The 18,413-nt window shown below is 44.8% G+C and overlaps 1 protein-coding gene across 1 annotated transcript in view; it reads right to left on the reverse strand.

The window, feature by feature from the left end:
* Nucleotides 1-18,413, reverse strand: part of DISC1 (DISC1 scaffold protein) — a 393,796-nt gene that overhangs the window by 261,619 nt on the left and 113,764 nt on the right. The window contains exons 5-6 of the mRNA XM_027596855.2: nucleotides 7,975-8,104; nucleotides 3,883-4,118 (exon numbers count right to left, since the gene is read on the reverse strand). Coding sequence (XP_027452656.2) covers nucleotides 3,883-4,118; nucleotides 7,975-8,104 — 366 coding nt within the window. The remainder of the gene's footprint in view (nucleotides 1-3,882; nucleotides 4,119-7,974; nucleotides 8,105-18,413) is intronic.

The following is an 18,413-nucleotide window of genomic DNA, read 5'->3' on the forward strand; positions in this document are numbered from 1 at the left end:
ATCCATCCAGACCTCTCCCATTAAAGGAAAATTTGCAAGAGGAAACAAGGAGTTCGCTATAAGTCTGAAGGGTTGGAATCCCAGAGATAAAGGAAATTCAAATGAACATATCTTTCCAGTGGCCCCTGTCCTTTCTACATCCCTGATATATCAGCTTCCACAATGTGGAGTTCCTGATTCCCCAGGGGCTTAAAAATGGTCTCTTGGTCACTAGAAGAAAACTATTTCTGTTGGCTCTATCAAGAGGCAGCTATGAGATCTCTGAGCAGGCAGCTCTTCATTCCATCCTGCTAAGATAATTGATCCAAAACACAGATATCAGAAAACTCAAACTGCTGCTTTGGTTTCTATTATAATGTCCAAATAAAAAGCCATGGGCTCTCTCATCCCTAGCGTACAACCTTCTACCTCCAGGCCCTCTCTAACACCCACCAGATAGATTCCCAATGAGCTATAGTCAGAAATGATGGCACCATGTAAGCACAGAGAGTCTCCACCAGTGATTTGCTCAGAAATGCCAAGTGCTATCAGGAAGTTCCTTTTTAAGCTGTGTAGTTTATCCAGGGAAAGAGGCATATCCTTCCTTTTGAACTTGCACATTACCAAGTTGGGTAAGTCAGAAACAGCTTCTCCCCAGACAACACCCTGAGTTTATAGCTGGCCTCTATGAAGAATCTTTATGGGTGATGATAATAATAATTGTGATGTTGAGTGGTCTGTTTCTCCACATATTTGTAACAATACCAGTCTCTACAACCTCTCTTCAAAAGACTTCAAGATTTGCCTATTTCACAGTTTGTCAGGATCTCTCTATCTGGCCTAAGAAGAAACTATTCTCATAAACAACAAAGACGTTTGTCAACAAAGCTACTGAGTGCCTCTAAGATCCAGTCTTCTGGCTGGGGCACCTACAAGATATGCCCCCAAGTCAACATCTTCTAAAAGAAAACCAGTATCCCATATGAAACAACTAAGTTAACAAGATCGTGTACAATTAGTTAAAAACACTAGACCAGGGCGCCTGGGTGGCTCAGTTGGTTAAGCGACTGCCTTCGGCTCAGGTCATGATCCTGGAGTCCCAGGATCGAGTCCCACATCGGGCTCCCTGCTCAGCGGGGAGTCTGCTTCTCCCTCTGACCCTCTTCCCTCTCGTGCTCTCTCTCTCTCATTCTCCCTCTTTCAAATAAATAAATAAAATCTTTAAAAATAAAAAAAAAAATCACTAGACCAAGCGATCTCTGATCTACTGAGCCATAGGACTCCACATTTGACTTCTTTCAAGCACTCTATTTCTGGGAGTCCATGCTGCAGCCCGTCAGCTTGGAAAAGGTGTGTCTTCCTTCTTAAATGGAAAGCCCACAAAATAACAATGATTTTTCCAGTTAATATTTATGGTCAGGAACAGCATGAAGCCTCACCTCCCTAGCGTGTAAGAAAGGAAGCTGATCTGTCGAAACCTGCACCTACATGCCCCAAACTGCCCTAAGGCAGGGAGGTGCCCGCCTGCCTCACTAAGTAAATAAATCAGATGCCAGGGGTCACCTGTTGCGGGGTCACCCAGATTAGGAGAGGTCCCAGGGTGGTCACTCTCCCAGCAACACAAAATTCCGCTCAGTGCTGGCAGTGCTCTGCTCATGATAAACATCCCAGGCTGAGGATTTAGGCAGAATAACAGACTGGAAATGATAGGATCCAAGTTCACGGGCCCTGCTCTATCGGCCTACCACACCGTGGAGATCCTTGTTTTAGACTAAGAGAAACAACTTCCTGGGATCTCTGGAAAGAAACGATCTTTTATTAGTTCAGACCAAAGGCAGCTACGGATATATATGAGAAGTCCTCTTAGTAGCTGCTTCACCAGGAAAACCTCCTGAGTTTTTGTTTCCTCATCTGTAAAATGCAAACGAGGAGACCAGCCTGCCTGCGGCCCCGAGCTGGTGTGTGAGAAAGTGCTCACTCCACAACCTGGCATCTCTATAGAATACAAGGCACACCTGCAGGGATACTGCCCAGGAATTCAACTCAAAACCCAGAGGCTTTGTTAAACACTGCCGTGGATTCTAAGTTAAGCATGCCCTAGCTTTTTCCCCCCGCAAAAAGCCATCACCTTGTGTGAGAGATGAGAGATGTGTAACAAACCTGTGTGTGGTGAAAAGCAGAAGGAAAAATAAGTAGGACACATCTGGATGGTAGGACGAAAAAGGGATCATTTTAAGCCTCAGATGTAAATATATGTATTTGTAAATATAATAATAAATCCACATGTATGTTTCATCTTATATATTACACATAATGCATACAGAAAAATACAATGCATGTTATATGTGCATACGTATAATGACATATGACAAAGTATACGACACATATCATATGCACCTTTACCTCCATATGTGTATATGTGTGTGTGCGTGTGTACACAGCTCTAGAATTACTTCCACAGAAGAACACAGGAAGCAGGAGTGGGAGAGAGACATGGAATAAGGTGCCGCAGGAGAGCACAAGTCATATTCAATGGCCAGTTTCCTCTGGCTGAAATTTGGCAACAATCCAGATCTCTTGTCCTTCTCCCATGGGCATGAGCCATGGGGTTAGATTTCTGAAGGGAAATATTGGGGCTGGGAGGGGGACAGAAGGAAGTTCTAAGCACCTCCCTAGCACAGCACCCGTGGCTCGCTTTCCTTGGCTGGATACGGTGTGCTATGTGGCTAAGAGAGGACATTATTCACTAAATAGTCTGAGACACATCAGCACAATTTGAAGGCCTTCAGAAGACTGGAATCCCATGATAAAAATGACAAGCAGTAAGTAGAGTGAAGTGCTTACTACCTACCATCCACGCACAGTTATGAGAGCTTTATATGTATTAACCGTTAATCCACATAACAGCCCCATTATCACATCCCCTCCCCCAAATAATAAGTGGTTCCCAGCTGTTACGTGGCTGAGTGAGGCTTCACCCCCAGAAAACTGGATGGCAGAGCCCACATTCGCAACCACTACAGGTCGTAAGTTTTATGGATTATTGTCTTCAGCATAATAACCTAACTGAGCAGAACAGGAATCCCTCCTGCAGTCCTTACTGCCTATCTGTGTGTTCATCCGGGCACTACTCAGCTTCCGTACATGTGACTTCTGTCTTTCACCAAAGTAAGACCATGATCTCCCGCAGAGCAAGACACAGAAGTGCACCTTGTGGATATTCCATAATACAGAGCACAGGGAAGAGTCTCACTCCATAGTAAGTAGATAAGAAACTAGGCTGAGAAGTAACAAACAGGCGTTTAAGTATCAATTTTGCCTCTTACTGGGACTCTGGGCAAATTACGAACTTTCTTTTCCTCATCTATGAAATAAATATAATAAGAGAAGCAACTCATAAAGCTTAGCACAGTGCCTGGCAAAGAGTAAGCACTCAATAAATGCTAGCTATTATTAATAATCATTCTTTCTTCCTGATGGAAACACTGTCACTGACTGAGTACCCCCCCCTTAATGGCTCACCCCCCCCCACCAGCAAGAGTTATAGTTCACCTCTCTCCAGATGATCGTCCTCAGCAAGGGTTGGCATCAGAATCTCTAACCAACGGAGCTGCAACAGATTGTAGAGGGACAGAAGGTGCCCTGGGAGTATCTGGAAATGGGGGGGAGGTTCACAGTAGAATGGAGAGGAGTCCTGGCATTGGGTAGGCTGGTGGGATATAAAATATCTCCCAATACTCAGGACTGCCCCACACAAGGAAGAATTTTCCCGCTCAAAATAACGATAGCACTTCCACTGAAAATCTAGAGCCCTGCTTGCAAAATATTTGTGGACAGCAGGTAACATCAGTCCCATAAACCAGTCAGAGGTGAGCGATCCCAAATCAGTTAGGAAATCAATACCTCCTTATGGTTTCAGGTGGTTCTGCACAGAGCGGAATCTGGTTGGCTAAGGCCAGCGTGTTATGCAAGGCCTTGCTGACTTCCTGCAGCTCGCCCAGGGACAGCCCCCCGACCAGGGCGGTCAGGTCGCAGCCCTGCCATGGGAGGAGTTGCTCTTGCTCTTCTATTTCCCTTCTCAGCTGCTGATCTTTTGCTTCCAGCACAGACATTCTTGCTTGGAGAGCTTCGATTTCTTTCTGTAGAGAATGGAGAAACCAGGTTTTATAAATTAACCCTACTCATAGCAAACTGCTCTGCTGATAATGAGCCCTTTAAATGGGAGTCAGCCATATGCATGAGGGCCGTGAAGTTCCTTCTGAGGCAGGCAGATTTTTGGAGGTTTGCTGAAGTGGAAAAACCACGCCAGCCTTATACTTCTGATTAGTTGGCATAAGGAAAAACATTCCCTCCCAAGTATTAAGTAACTATGGGGGGTGAGCCAGGAATTTGACTTGGAAGAGCCAAGCAAATATATGAATGACTTACTTCATTTCAAGCAGAAGAGCTAGAATATAGAGCAGCAAACATCATGTGCTTGAGGTATGAGCTAAGCAGGTAACACAGGTCACAGGCCGGAAGAGAAAAGTGAACAATCGTCGGTTAGTCTGTCCCCAAACATGAAAATGTAGTGTGTAGAGGAAGACGAAAAATCAGTTTCCTAAGTCTACAAGATTGAAAGTGCCATGGGATGCTGCAGATAGTGCCGTGCAGTCTAAAGTTCATAAAAATATTCAAGAAATTCCATTTCTACTAATACAGCAAACCAAAACCCAAAGAATCTATAGAGTATCATCCAATCTTGAGGTCAAAGAACAAAACAAGCAGCAGGTTATTGAACACCCACTGTGTGGACGGTGTTGGAGCAGATACTCACCTCAGTGCCTGTAGCATTCTGAATTTAAAATGAGACTCTTTCCCTCACCAACCACACTCCCGCATCCCTGGCCCTGGTTTCTGCTGATAAGAGCAGAGCTCTAAACCTGGGTGTCTCCCCATCTCTTATCTGTGGTCTCTCAAACCCAAGGTACAGATCACTTACAACTTCTGCCTCCTGACCCCATTTCCAGTAGGGGGGTGGGGGGTAGAAACTGAGGAGGTGCTGAAGATCCACCCCCGAGACACTCCGAGAAGATAGTATGTCTCCCACTGGTCCAACACACTACAGTATCATTGGCATGTTTCTCAACGAACCTCCCACCTCCACATCTGCCCATACCCTCTTCTTTGCTTTCTTTAACTGTGATAAATACACACATAACATAAAATTCACCATCTTAACCATTTTTAATGCCAGTTCCATGGCATTGAGCACATCCACACTGCTGTGCAACCATCACCACCATCCGTCCAAGACCTCTTCATCTTATAAACCGAAACTCTGTCCCCATTAAACTCCAGCTCCTCATTACCCCTCCTTCCCCCAACCCCTGGCAACTGCCATTCCACTTTTGGTCTCTAGGAATCTCTAGGAACTTCATGCAAATGGAATCGTCGTATTTGCCCCTCTGTGACTGGCTTATTTCACTCAGCACGATGTCCTTGAGGTTCATCCAAGTTGCACCAGGTGTCAGAATTTCCTTCCTTCTTAAGTTTGTATAATACTCCGTTGTGTGGATGGACCACATTTGGTTTATCCATTCATCTAGAGGTGGACACTTGGGTCGCTTCCACCTTTTGGCTATTGTGAATAATACTGCTTGTAACATCTCTCTGAGGCCCTGATTTCAATTCCTTTGGGCCTATACCCAGAAGTGGAATTGCTTGATTGCGTGGTAATTCTATTTTTAATGTTATAAAGACCCACCGTGCTTTTCCACAATGGCCCTACACCCTATTCTTAACACAGAAGTCAAAGTGATTCTTTAAAACGTGGTCAGATTATGTCACTTCATTACTTAAAACCTTCCAATGGCTCCACACTCCCAGTCAGAGACAAGCCCGAGTGTCTACTAAGGTGTGCAAGGCCCTCCAAGACCCCTTCTCCTCTACTGTTCTCCCCTACCCTGGCCTGCTGGATGCCCTTTGAATACGTGAGGCACATCCCCACTTCAGGCCTTCAGGCCTTCACCTGAAGTGGCTGTTACCTCTGCTTCAATCTCACTGCACAATGAGTTGATCTTAGCCTATGCCTTACAGCTCCTACCACCCCACAACATGGTAAGGAGATAATTCAGGTATTAATTATGTTTGACATTTCTTATCTAGCCCCCCACGCCCACCCCTACTAGAACATCAACTTCGCAGAAATCCTAAGCATTTCAAACAGTATCTGGCACATAGGAGGCACTCAAATACCTGCTGAATAAATGAATATCCACCTTCCCCCAGAGTTCTGCCAAGAACATTCCCCTCACACACTAAGTATCCCAGGCTAAAATTATTTTCTGTACACTCTGACATCATCAGGAATTATGGGAATTATGCAGACCTTTAACTGGTAAATATTGTTCAAAACCAAAAATCAGATTTCCCATTGTTAACTACCTAAACTGATGAGGAGAACAAAAGCAAAAGAAATGTGGAAAAAATAATCAAATTTCCTTTGCAGCCCACTGACAAGTACTTGAGAAAGGCAGGGTGACCTTCCTCCAGGAACTCAACTGCCTCAATGTGAATACTTTGCTAGAGGCAAAAGGCAACCCTAGTTTGACGTTAGCCTGACTTCCAGGATCCTGCAAGTCTTTAACACATAAAAATCCCTTTGGAAACTTCCTTTATCTCTCTACCCAACCTCCCCCCTCCCAAGATACGTGTTAGCAATCATCTTCCAAACATATGGCCCACTGATATACATCTGAAGGGTCTCATGACTAAGAGTTAACTAGACAGTACTAAATAACCCCTCAAGGTCCTGGAAACCTTGCTTCCAAATTCCTTAGAGACTTACACAACCCCTAACCCCTCCCAACTTTAAGACTATATAATCAGTCACTCCTCAAACCCAGTGCAGTTCTTTCTGACCACGGGTTCTGTCCCCGTGCTTTAGTAAAACCACCATTTTGCCCCAAAGATGTCTCAAGAATTCTTTCTTGACCATTCACTCCCGAACCCCATACGTCACATGACAAGCTTTTATGATGATACTCACTGAGTATGTAAGTGTTCAGTTTACTGGAGAACATTTTCAAATTGTGATGATTTTTGCCTCCATTTGCCACCTTGCTACTGTGGGGACTTGGGTGAGCAAACTCAGATAATAAGAATACTCTGCACAGAGGGGAGTTGGGATGGGAGGGCAGTCCAGTAACTCGTCCAAGCCCCATAAACCAGTCTTAATGCATTCCATTGTTTAGAACCTAAACTAAAATTTGCACTCGGATGTTAAAGACCTATGCTCTTTCCGGAAATCACGTTGCCTTCAGTCGATGCTTCCTTGCTGCTCCCCATTCCTGCCTCAAGGCCTCCAGGCTCCAGCCGGTGTGGACCCAGCTTCAAGGTTCACTGCCTCTAAGGGGGGATGGGGAGCCCTCAACTTCCAGAGCACCTGATAATGGCCTCCTGCCTTAAACTCGGTGCTGCACCTAGACTTCTAGCCTCTAGACAGTTCCCCGCCAACTTCCACCTACTGCTCTGGCCCAACCTGGAGCTCCCTTTGTGCGATGTCTACCAGTTTTTCCCAGACATGCTAGCCTTGCCCAGGCCATACTTACAACCCTGCTCCTAACAACTGCTCCTTACACTTCAACTCAATGCAATTTTCCATAAAGGGTTTTCGCAGCACAGATTACTTCCTGCCTTTCAAAAGAACCTCGTAAAGGTCAAAATGATAAGAGGTGACAAATTGGCCTGGCAGACAAGGAAAGCATATTCAAAAGGTAATGAGGAATATCGAAAACAGGCACAAACACTGCTGAGCTTTCAACCCCTGCGTGTAATGAGATTCCTACAAGCCCTCCGGCCCACTCCACCCATCTCCCCTTTTGTACTTCACGGGTGGATTGCCAAAGCTCTAATTGCTACACTCAAACCGAGCAAAGGCCCGCCCTGCCGCATTCGGCTTCCATGGATAAGAAAAATGCTGGCCTAGTTCCTGAAGATTCTTCACCGGCTTACCTGCAACTGTTGCTTCTCTTGAAGAAGCCAGTCTCGTCTGGTGATGGACACATGCAGGGTGTCCTGAGCAGTGGGTTCCAATAGCTTCGGCTCCATTCTGGGTGGGGCGTGGGGGTCATCACCGCCGGCCCTTAAAGTAAAACACCCATAATGGTACAGATGTGAAGAAAGTGAAATCCTCAGAGCTACAAAAATGTTAAGAGAGGGGCACCGGGGTGGCCTCTGGAGTCCCGGGATCGAGCCCCACATGGGGCTCCCTGCTGAGAGGGGAGTCTGCTTCTCCCTCTACCCCTCCCACCGCTCCTGCTTGCTCGCTCTCTCTCTCTCTCTCTCTCACACACACACACACAAATAAAAAAAAAAATCTTTTAAAAAAAAAATGTTAAAAGAAATAAATTTCACAAAGTGGCCACCAGCCGTTCTCATCCTTAGGCGGGTCGTAGGGATGAGGTCTCTAATGTAAGTTTCTGTTTTAATTATGATCTGTTGAGGCTTTTGCTTTTACCCAGAGCCAAACCTGCTATTTTTAGGCCTCCACAGTCCAGTCCCACGGCCCCTAGCCACATGTGCTATATATGCGCTGAAAGTGTAAAATACACACCAGATTTTAAAGACTTCGTATGAAAATAAAGAGTGCAAAATATCTCAATATTTTTTATATTCATTACGTGTTGGAATGATAATATTTTCGATGTACTGGGTTGCATTAACTATATTTGTAAAATTAATTTCACCTGTTTCTTCTTCCTTCTATTTAGTGTGGCTACTGGAAATCATGTCTGTGGTTTGCATTGTATTTTATTGGACAGCACTGCCTTGGTCATCCAGACAGAGCCAAATGCCAGGGGCTGATCTTGGCTGTGGAGATTAAAAAGAGGTATCAAAAAGAGGTATGACTGATTCACAGATGCTTGGGTCAGAGCTTCTCAGAAGACGTTTGCTAAACGACTGTCAAAAACCACTTAAAATCTGGCTCTGTCTCGTTCTTGCAGGAGTTGGCACATTTGGTCAAAGCAATGCTGGGGAAATGCAGCAGAGGCTTGAGGCTTTGCAGGGGTCTTGCAGACATTTACCCTTAAAGGATGACAAATTCGTCCTTAAAGTGTTCCATTTCTAACTCAGTGCAGTTGGACAGAAAAAAAAATAAATACCCTAAGCAAAAACCCACGTCAACCATTCAAGGGAGCTACATCTAGGAAAACACCAACTGAAATTAAAAGGCAAACAACAAGTTAGGGAAAATATTGCCACCCATGTGTCATAAAAAGGAAAAATATCGCTAATTTCAAGAGTTCTATCAAACAAAGAAGATATGGATGAGAACATCTATCAGAAATTCAAACAAGGGTGCCTGGGTGGCTCAGTCGGTTAAGTGGCTGGAGGCCAACTCTTGGTTTCGGCTCAGATTATGATCCCAGGGTCCAGAGATCAAGCCCCGCATCAGGCCCCTTGCTCGGCGGGGTGTCTGCTTCTCCCTCCCCCTGCTTGCACTATTTCTCCCTCTCAAATAAATAAATAAGTCTTTTTTAAAAAAATAAATTTAACCAAAGGACTTACGAAGAGCTAAGGAAAATGTTTCCCATCAAAAATACTTTTCAATGCAAATTCAAACAACACAAAATAGCATTTTTCACCTAACTGGCAAAGGTTTTCAGGAACCATCACTGCTTGGTAAGAAAAGGGAATAAGAACGCAGCATAAAATATAATATAATGTTGGATCTTATATTCCCACTTCTAAGAATTCATCATGTATCAATAATCACAGATACGCACAAAGGTTAGCTACAAAAATACCACATTTCTCTTAGTAGCCCCAAACTGAAAACACACAGCTATGGCCCAAAATGAGGACCAGAGCAGTAAACCATGGCACAGCCACACAGAGGAAGGCTTAGGTCACCAAAGATGTAACCACTGGAAAATGATCTCTATTGCCGTTTTTTCAATCAGCTATTATGGTAATAGGTATAATATGAAACAACTATTGTAAAAAAAAATGTATACAGAAAATAGGAAAATAGCCATCAAAATGTTATCAGCTCTTACCTCTGGGTGGTAGAATTACTTCTTTATTATTATTTTTATTATTACTTCTTTTGGCCAATCTTTGATTTTCTAAGTTTTCTATAGCGAGCATATGTTATTTCTAATACTATAATGGAAATGCTTTTACCATATACACTAAGTAGCCATACTATTGACTTAAATAGTTTCACATGGCCAAACTGTTGTAGCCCTTGGACAAAACAGACATGTCTGTGTTTGAAACAAATCACATTTCCTACGTTAATGATCAAGGGCAAAGCTTCTGACTTGTCCCCTCCCCGCCCCCCACCGCCAAGGAATCTCCTTGCAGACAACTGGAACTGGGCTGCCACGTGTAAGGACTTCGGGGCTCATCAGGCAGGAGCATGAAGCTGTGTGTTCTTATTCATATATTCACATAGGGTCTCACTACCTCCACGTTTCTCAGAAAAGAAAATGGGCAACTCATTTTTTTTAGATTCCATGTATAAGTGGAATTATAGGGTATCTGTCTTTCTCAGTCTTATTTCATTTAGCATAATACCCTCCATGTCCATCTGCTGTCCCAAATAGCACAATGTCATTCTTTTTTATGGCTGCCTAATATTCCAGCGTGTGTGTGTGAGTGTGTGTGCATGCGTGTGCCACATTTTTCTTATCCATTTGTATTTGTCTATTTATGGACACTTAGGTTGCTTGCTATTGTAAATAATGCCACAATAAACATAGGGATGCATATATCTTTTTGAGTTAGTGTTCTTGTTTTCTCTGGGTAAATACTCAGTGAATAACTAAACAAAAAACAGAATCAGACCTATAAATACAGAGAATAAACTGATGGTTGCCAGAGGGGAAGGGATGGAGTGTTGGGCAAAATGGGTGAAGGAGAGAGGGAGGAATGGGCCTCCAGTTATGGAATAAGTAAGTCATGGAATAAAAAGCAGAGCATAAAGAACACAGTCAATGATACCCATGTAACAGGACAGATGGGAGCTACACTGTGGTGAGCACAGCATAATGTACCAACTTGTCAAATCACTAAGTTGTACACCTGAAACTAATGTAACATTGTGTGTCGGCTATATTCAGAAAGAAAAGAAAGAGAGAGAGAGAGAGAGGAAGAAAGGAAGGAAGGAAGGAAGAAAACAAGTAACTAATCCTGACATGTGTTTGTGCTCTGTTCATCTCCTTTCACTCCTATCCCATTTCATTGATTCATTTAGAAAAAGAAAACACTATTAAGCCTGACTACTATGCGTCATGCATCCTGCCTGGTGCTAGGGACCCAGCAGTATACAAGATTCGGTTCCTGCACAGAACAGGGGAGACAAGCACGCAACAAGGATAATACAAGGCAATGGACAAACGCTCAAACCAATTATTATAGGAGTTCCAAGGTGGGAGTGAGTCTCCCACTTCCTAAATCTTAACATGGCATTTACAAATGAGCAAGCCAACCAAGCGCTGCAACGAAGCAGCCCTACTATTTTTAGAAACAATGGTAGAAAATATGTCACCTCAGCTCCTCTAAGTTGGAAAATAGCCGCTACAGAAAAGGGAAGCTTGCTCGTATTCCTGGGTCTGACACAGATTCAAATTCTCTGAATAATCTCGAAAACCACTTACTTATTGTAACAGACCATGCAATTTAGAAATTTATTTTAAGTTACTAAGTTGTACTGTACTAAGTCCACTTGTACTGTACTAGGTCCACCTGTTACTCCCTGATTCAGGTGCGTAAAGGCAAATCCCAGTAGTAGTTGTAATAAAAATGCTTAAGCTGATGATAATAAACTAGTATGAATGGAGAATTTTCTGTACACCAGACACGATCATTTTTAGCACGCTCACTTCTCATTGCAAACCTAAGAGGAACGTATTATTATGAGTTTTGTCACTGAGGAAGCAGTGGCAGGGAGATTCAGTGACTCGCTCCCAGTCACCAAGAGAACCAGCAGCAGAGTTGAGGGGTCAGGGATGCATCCTGCTGATCCCCACTTCCCTGCCCTTTCCTGGACACCCTCTGCCATTCAGGCTGTCAGCCAGATTATAAACTTCTGTTCTCTCCTGGCGTCTAGTCCCGTGCCACCCACAGCCACAGATTAAGGCCCCTTGCTTGCGATTGAGCAGGGTGGGTGGAGAATGACAGGGAGGGCTCAGCTCGGGGAGGGAGGTGACCATGGTTTGAGCCTTAGTCCTGCCTTTTTCTAGCCACATGTCCTTGGATTTATCAAAGCTCTCTGAACCTAACCTTCCTCGTTTTTAAAAATGAGGATGGTGATGAGGATGCTGATGCCTTCCCCGTACGGCTGATTATGGGGGTCATCATCAACTTTTTCGACAAATGAGCACTGCGCACCTACTGTGTGCAGGCCCCACCCTCGCACTAAGTATGAGGGAGGAGGCGGAGCCCCTCTGACCTCAGGGGGCTCGCTACTTGCCGTCCCTCGTGTCTCCGTGTTTGCATCGGGAACATGAGCTCTGTGGGCATGTCCAGTGGACACGCTGTCCCATCCACGGTAATGAAGATTAAAGAGGAAATGTCTCTGAGGATCTTCACACGTATCAGAAGAGGAAGTCTCTGGAACAAAACCATCACCAGCTATTGCTGTCCGTGGGAATGGGACATGCTTCCCCCTCTGGGCTCCGGAGTCTCGGCCTGTCACACAACCACTCCCTCCAGACTGAGAGCCTAGAGAAAAGGAGAGACTGAGCTCCGCACTGAGTAGGGGCTTAGCAAATATTTGTTGAGTGCTTTAATGAGTCCGTGGCCTAGAAAATCCAGAAGTCATTTGCATTCAGCTTTCTGTTGCACTGGATCATTTCTTTGCACTAATTTATTTCCCAATTTGCTCTGCTTATGCAAATATTAAGAGTTTCCTGAATTTCCTAAATAGATACCATCTGGGTCGGGTTGGGAGTTATTGAAGGAAATCAACATAGAATTGAAAATTAGCTACAGAGGAGCTACAGGTGGGGAACTGGGAATTCTCCATAATATTGTTAATCACATTCATTACTTAATCCATAAGAAAAGCCCCTGTGATTAACCAAAACTCCTCTCTCTGTCTCGCACACTTTGACTCCGGGTGTAGGAAGCTGTCCACAGATGGCTGAGTGGCGGCCCCAGGACGCACTGAGGCTCAGTAATGAAGCAGGGGACAGGTTTCCGTCGTTCAGACGTTCAGTCCTCTGAGTCATGCTCCCTCTTCCTTCTGCCATGTTGTTCCCTTTATATTTAATAATTCTCAGTGTGTAATCCCTAATGTCAGTACAAATTAGCATTGCTGCAATAAACTAATCAGTATGTAAAACGAGCAAATCCCTCAAGGGCCAGAATTAAAAACACGAGGGTTGGAATGTTAGAACAGCCCCGGGTGCCAACAGGGACTTGGGGTCTCGAACACCCTGCCTTCCGCCTCCCGGTTTCACACAGGCCCCCATTTGGGGCTGCCCAGTGCTGGAAATACCCTGGCCTTTCTACTCTTGTCTTTTCCCCCAACCATGGAAAGAGGGGAAAACCCCGTTTGTAAAATAAGATCCTCTGCTCAAAGCAGCGAGAACACTTCTCATCCCAGTGACCCCATGTGTGACTTCTGTGAGCGCGTAGTTCAGTAATACTGAGAAAAGAATGAAACGCCATCTGGGAATCACCGTTTCCAGAGGCAGGTGGCTAATGAGCGTGTGCCTGAGATGAACCTCCTCCCTAGTGGCACCCAGGTCCCCAGGGCCTCCTCCTTCTGCTCTGAGGTGGCCTTCAGAAGCACGTGGAGTGAGAATGCAACAGGGCAGAGGAGAGGCCAGACAATGCAGCAGCCGGGCCCTCCCGGGCCAGAATGGCTCACAGCAGTACTTGTGCTTCCTACAGTTGTGTGTACAACACAGAAGCTCCCTTTCCCAGACAGGAATGCCAGTCTTCATGGTGCCAGAAAAAGTGCCATTTTGTGCCCCTTCTGGAATCAAAGAATTTTAGTGAAGGAAAAAAAACCCAGTATTTATCAAGGCCAATGCGCTCATTATTACTGTTGAGAAAACTTCAGTTCCAGTGACTATCTCTGGCAACAAGAGCCAAGGACAGCCCCTTCTGAATATCTTTGCTCGTTGCTGCTTCCCATGGACGACCATTCCAACCAGTTTATGTCATAGGACTCACGTGTCTCCACAACCCCCTCCCTTTGGGAAGATGGTGAGAAAGAAGTGGTTTGGGCCCATCACAGAATCACTGAAGTGTGGTTTAAGTCTAGAAATAGCTCCCTCATCCAACCAAGTGTCATAAATGATCAAGGTCACTGTGACAGTACAAATACTGTAAAAATGCTGGGCATAATTCAAATAACTTTACAGTTCTGGCTTTGTCTGTATCTATGATTTGGGTCTGAAGAGTAAGGAGAATGGACTAGAGGTCATAATCCTAGGAAACTAAGCAGCATGGTTTTAAACAGTCTTATCCCACGCAGAGAAATGACTGCCCCGCTAGAGAGGCATGTGAATATCTCCTTGAGTTTTGATGTCAGTCATAAAGATTTATATATTTTTTTAAAGATTTTATTTATTTATTTGAGAGAGGGAACACAAGCAGGAGGAGTGGGAGAGGGAGAAGCAGGCTTCCCGCCGAGCAGGGAGCCCAATGTGGAGCCCGATCCCAGGACCCTAGGATCATGACCTGAGCCGAAGGCAGATGCTTAATGACTGAGCCATCCAGGCGCCCCATAAACATTCATATAGGTATGTATATACATGTATATATTTACTTGGGTTGTAATGTCAGTTATAAACAGTGATGCCCAACACAACCAGCTTCAGGACAGACTTCAGTTGAATTTGAGCAAAGAGGATGGCATGGGAGACCTTTCTTTGGAAGACCTCACCTATAATCCACTAGTTCTAAAACAACTTCTGAGGAGTCTACTGTGGCTCACCCCACCTACTTGTCTCCTCTGTTCCCATCTTGAGGTGATGACAAGGGGTCAGCAGTGGGTCTCCTGGGAGTGTGGCACGTGCCATGCTAGTAACATCTGGCTCCTGACCTGGAGCCCGGATTCAGGTTCAGAAACATACCCTGCTGTGTTTTGGTAATAATGACCACTGTTAAACACCCTACCATAACGTAGGCATCTTGTGTTCTACCTCTGGTAAAATGTGTCTGTAACAGTTACTTTCTCATCTTATGCAGTGCATCTCCATTCCAGGCTGTGAACTTAGAGCTGGTTGCCCCTGAATTCCATAGGGGGAAGGGCCTGACATGACAATTAAATGACAATAAAGGATCACATGGTTCAAAGGGAACAGAGGAAGGGCTGGTCAGAGGAAAAATGACTCGGTCCAGAAGCAGCACCAACTACAAACATTGATCTCCTCTGTTCCCACCTGAAAGGCAGCAAGTGAGCAGGAAATATTTGGACAGGCCAACCAGAGCTCTGCCTTGATAAGCCCCACTGGAAAACCATTGTCTATCTTTGTTTTTAAATGTTGTATTTTGTCTACTTGTGTTTTCAGTTATCCGTTGGCCAAGAGTCTTTGATAAAGGACATTTTGCACATGGCCTCCCATACACACACACAATTTAAGTTGTAAGTATGACCAATTTTAAAGTACATACTGGTGAAGGTCCAGGGGGAAAATACATAGGATATACAGTCAGAGAAATGCAAGATATTAATGAGAAAATTGTCAGTCCTATGTGATAGTCGGCCAAACCTCTTTCTTAGGAGAAAGAAAAAAATAACTCTTTTGACTGAAGGAAAGATGCAGCAGGAATAGATGCCCCTCTGCTCCCTTCTGATCATTGCTGTAGCAGGATATTGTAGTTTTCCAATTGTTCCAGAATAAGAAGCTAAAGCTGAAGCTCTCCTTTCTAAACTCTTAACAGTGGGGTCGGGTGCCCTACCCTGGGGGCTGCGTGAGCGATGCTGCCACAGTCAACCACCACTCAACACACACACCCGATGGCCATGTAGGACAATGGAGTTTTCATGAGAGATGCTTCTCCTTCCCCTTCCCCCAGCCCCACAAGGGGGCAAAGAGGAAGTAAACACTCCCACTCAAAGCAAACAAAAACAAGAAAAGTCCAGTAGACCCACTCATAAAGATTGGGAGTGCCCTACAAGCAGGAAGACTGACATCTGATTCTCCAACATGGGCATCTTTCTAAATTTGGGTCCTCTTACTACAAAGTCTGAGACAAGGATCTGAGTTTGGGCTATTTTCTGAGGGAGGGAGTGAGAAGCAGGAAAAGTCAATAAAGGGCACATTATTGAGCTGATCGCCACAGAGACAACTGGGGCTTAATCCTACCAGGAACTATCTGGAAAAAACATGTGGAACGTACCTCGGAACTGTCCCCTAGAGGCTGGGTAGGCTGGCACATTTATCCAACAACTCCCACCCCAGTGCTTGACGGTCGCCTTCAGGTGCATCACCCACTTCCTGTTCTCACCAGCTTCGGAGAAAGCCCCATGGCATATATACCGGTTGGGTGCCTGAGGTGGACAGAACGGTCCACAAGTGGCATGGAAATCGGAGGGAGGCCAAGGGATTGGGACACGGGGCATCAAGTGTCTGTTGCTACACATGCTTACACAACAGACTTTCTGATGGATCGCTAGCCCTTCAGCAGGGGTAAAGAAACTGGAGAGCCATGGCAAGGCAGGGAGGGTCTGTAATGGGGCAGCCTGAGCACCCACCATTCAGTGTGGCAAAGATATGTGAACTTCCCATAAATCAAGTAGACATCGCAAAAGTTATCTTCCCAAAAAGTGTGCCCATGGTGCAAGGGGGCCTACAGAAAGAGGCTGAGTAAGGTCTGAAAAGGGATGGTTGCATGTATCATCAGGATTTGGGCAGCGGGGAGGGCCTGTGGTGTCATCTGGAGAACCCACACATGAGTTCCACAGACAATGAGCATGCCAACGCCCATATGCACGGGCTGTCCCAGCCTATTAGCCAGGGAGGCAGCGATGATCAACAAGAAGACTGTTACAGACACTGGACAGGGAGAGATTGGAAACGGATATATAATTGAAGTTTCAAACTGGACCGGGCCAGATGATCATCAATAACTGAAAATGACCCAGACATTTGTCTTACCTGCCCAGGACATCATAAAAAAAATTGGGAGGATGTACTCAACAGAGTGCAACAGAGACTGGAGAATAGTAAAACCATGGTGTAAACACACCTCCACTAATGAGAGACACCCCATGAGCCAGTTATCTTACTGATCCAGAACCAGTATCTTATCTACCCTGAGCGGCCCCTGGGGACCCACAACCGGGGCAGGTAGCAAGAACACCATGTGAGGGCTGGTGCCTGCCGTTAGAAAAGCCCGGTTAGTCCATGAAGGAAGCAGCTGAAACTCTCTGGGCTGCAGGAAGGACCTGAACAAACTCAGTGTGATTCACGGTGGTATTTTACACAAGACTCTGAGAACTATACTCGATCTTAGCCAAGAAGTCAAGAAGCGATGAGACTCAGAGAATTACATAGTGGTTTTTAAAAAGTTGAATGGCACCGATTATTAAGAACAAAGTGACAGTAAAAATTAAAAAGGAAGTACTGGACCTCATTGTACTTGGATGTTTGCATTTCCTTAAATCTGACTCTAAACCAAATTTTCTTGACCTGAGATCCAAAGACCCACCCCCCCAAAAAAAGCCAAAGACCCCCCCACCCCAAAGAGAGAATGGATGAGCCTCAGAAGACCCGTGAGTCTCTTGAAACCAAATGCAGTCCTTTACATGGTTGTACATACATGGCTGGTGATGGAAGGAATCTATAGTTCTCATTAGATTCTCAAAGAAATAGGGATCCCCAAAAGGCACATATTTGTGTTATTCATTAGTACTGAAAATTTCCCATGTAAATACAACTATTTCATTTCTACAGGAAAAGGACCGTTCATTGGAACGTATCCTATTTCCTCCTTGACTCAGAGAAGAGCCCCTGGCCTGTGAGAAACTTTTTTTTTTTTTTTGTCCCAGCTCTGTCCTGGCTCCCGACTGTGGGAGCTTTAGCCCCGCACCGTGGCCCCCTGGTGGTCTCTATGAGAACTGCAGCCACAGCCCCTGGTTTCGGGGGAACCCATGAGTCCAGATGATCCTGTTGATGACAGGCTAGATGGGCAGTTGGCACATTGAAAGACAACTTTCTAAAGATTATTACTAACTATATAATTCTGTTCATATGCATTAGAAAAAATTTACAAAGTTGATTTTCAATCATTATTTTCTAATTGCGTTAATAATAGGACAGGTAGATTTGGCAAAGAAAAGCCACAATTATACATAAATCACTGAGGTTTGTAAAATAGTGATCTAATTCAACCCTCTCATTTTCTGATGAAGAAAGTGAAGTGTGAAGAAATTAGGAACCTATGCCAGGTCATATAGGGCTGGTTAGGAGAAAAGATGGGAC

The sequence above is a fragment of the Zalophus californianus genome, chromosome 15 (assembly GCF_009762305.2).
Source record: "Zalophus californianus isolate mZalCal1 chromosome 15, mZalCal1.pri.v2, whole genome shotgun sequence".
NCBI lineage: Eukaryota > Metazoa > Chordata > Mammalia > Carnivora > Otariidae > Zalophus > Zalophus californianus.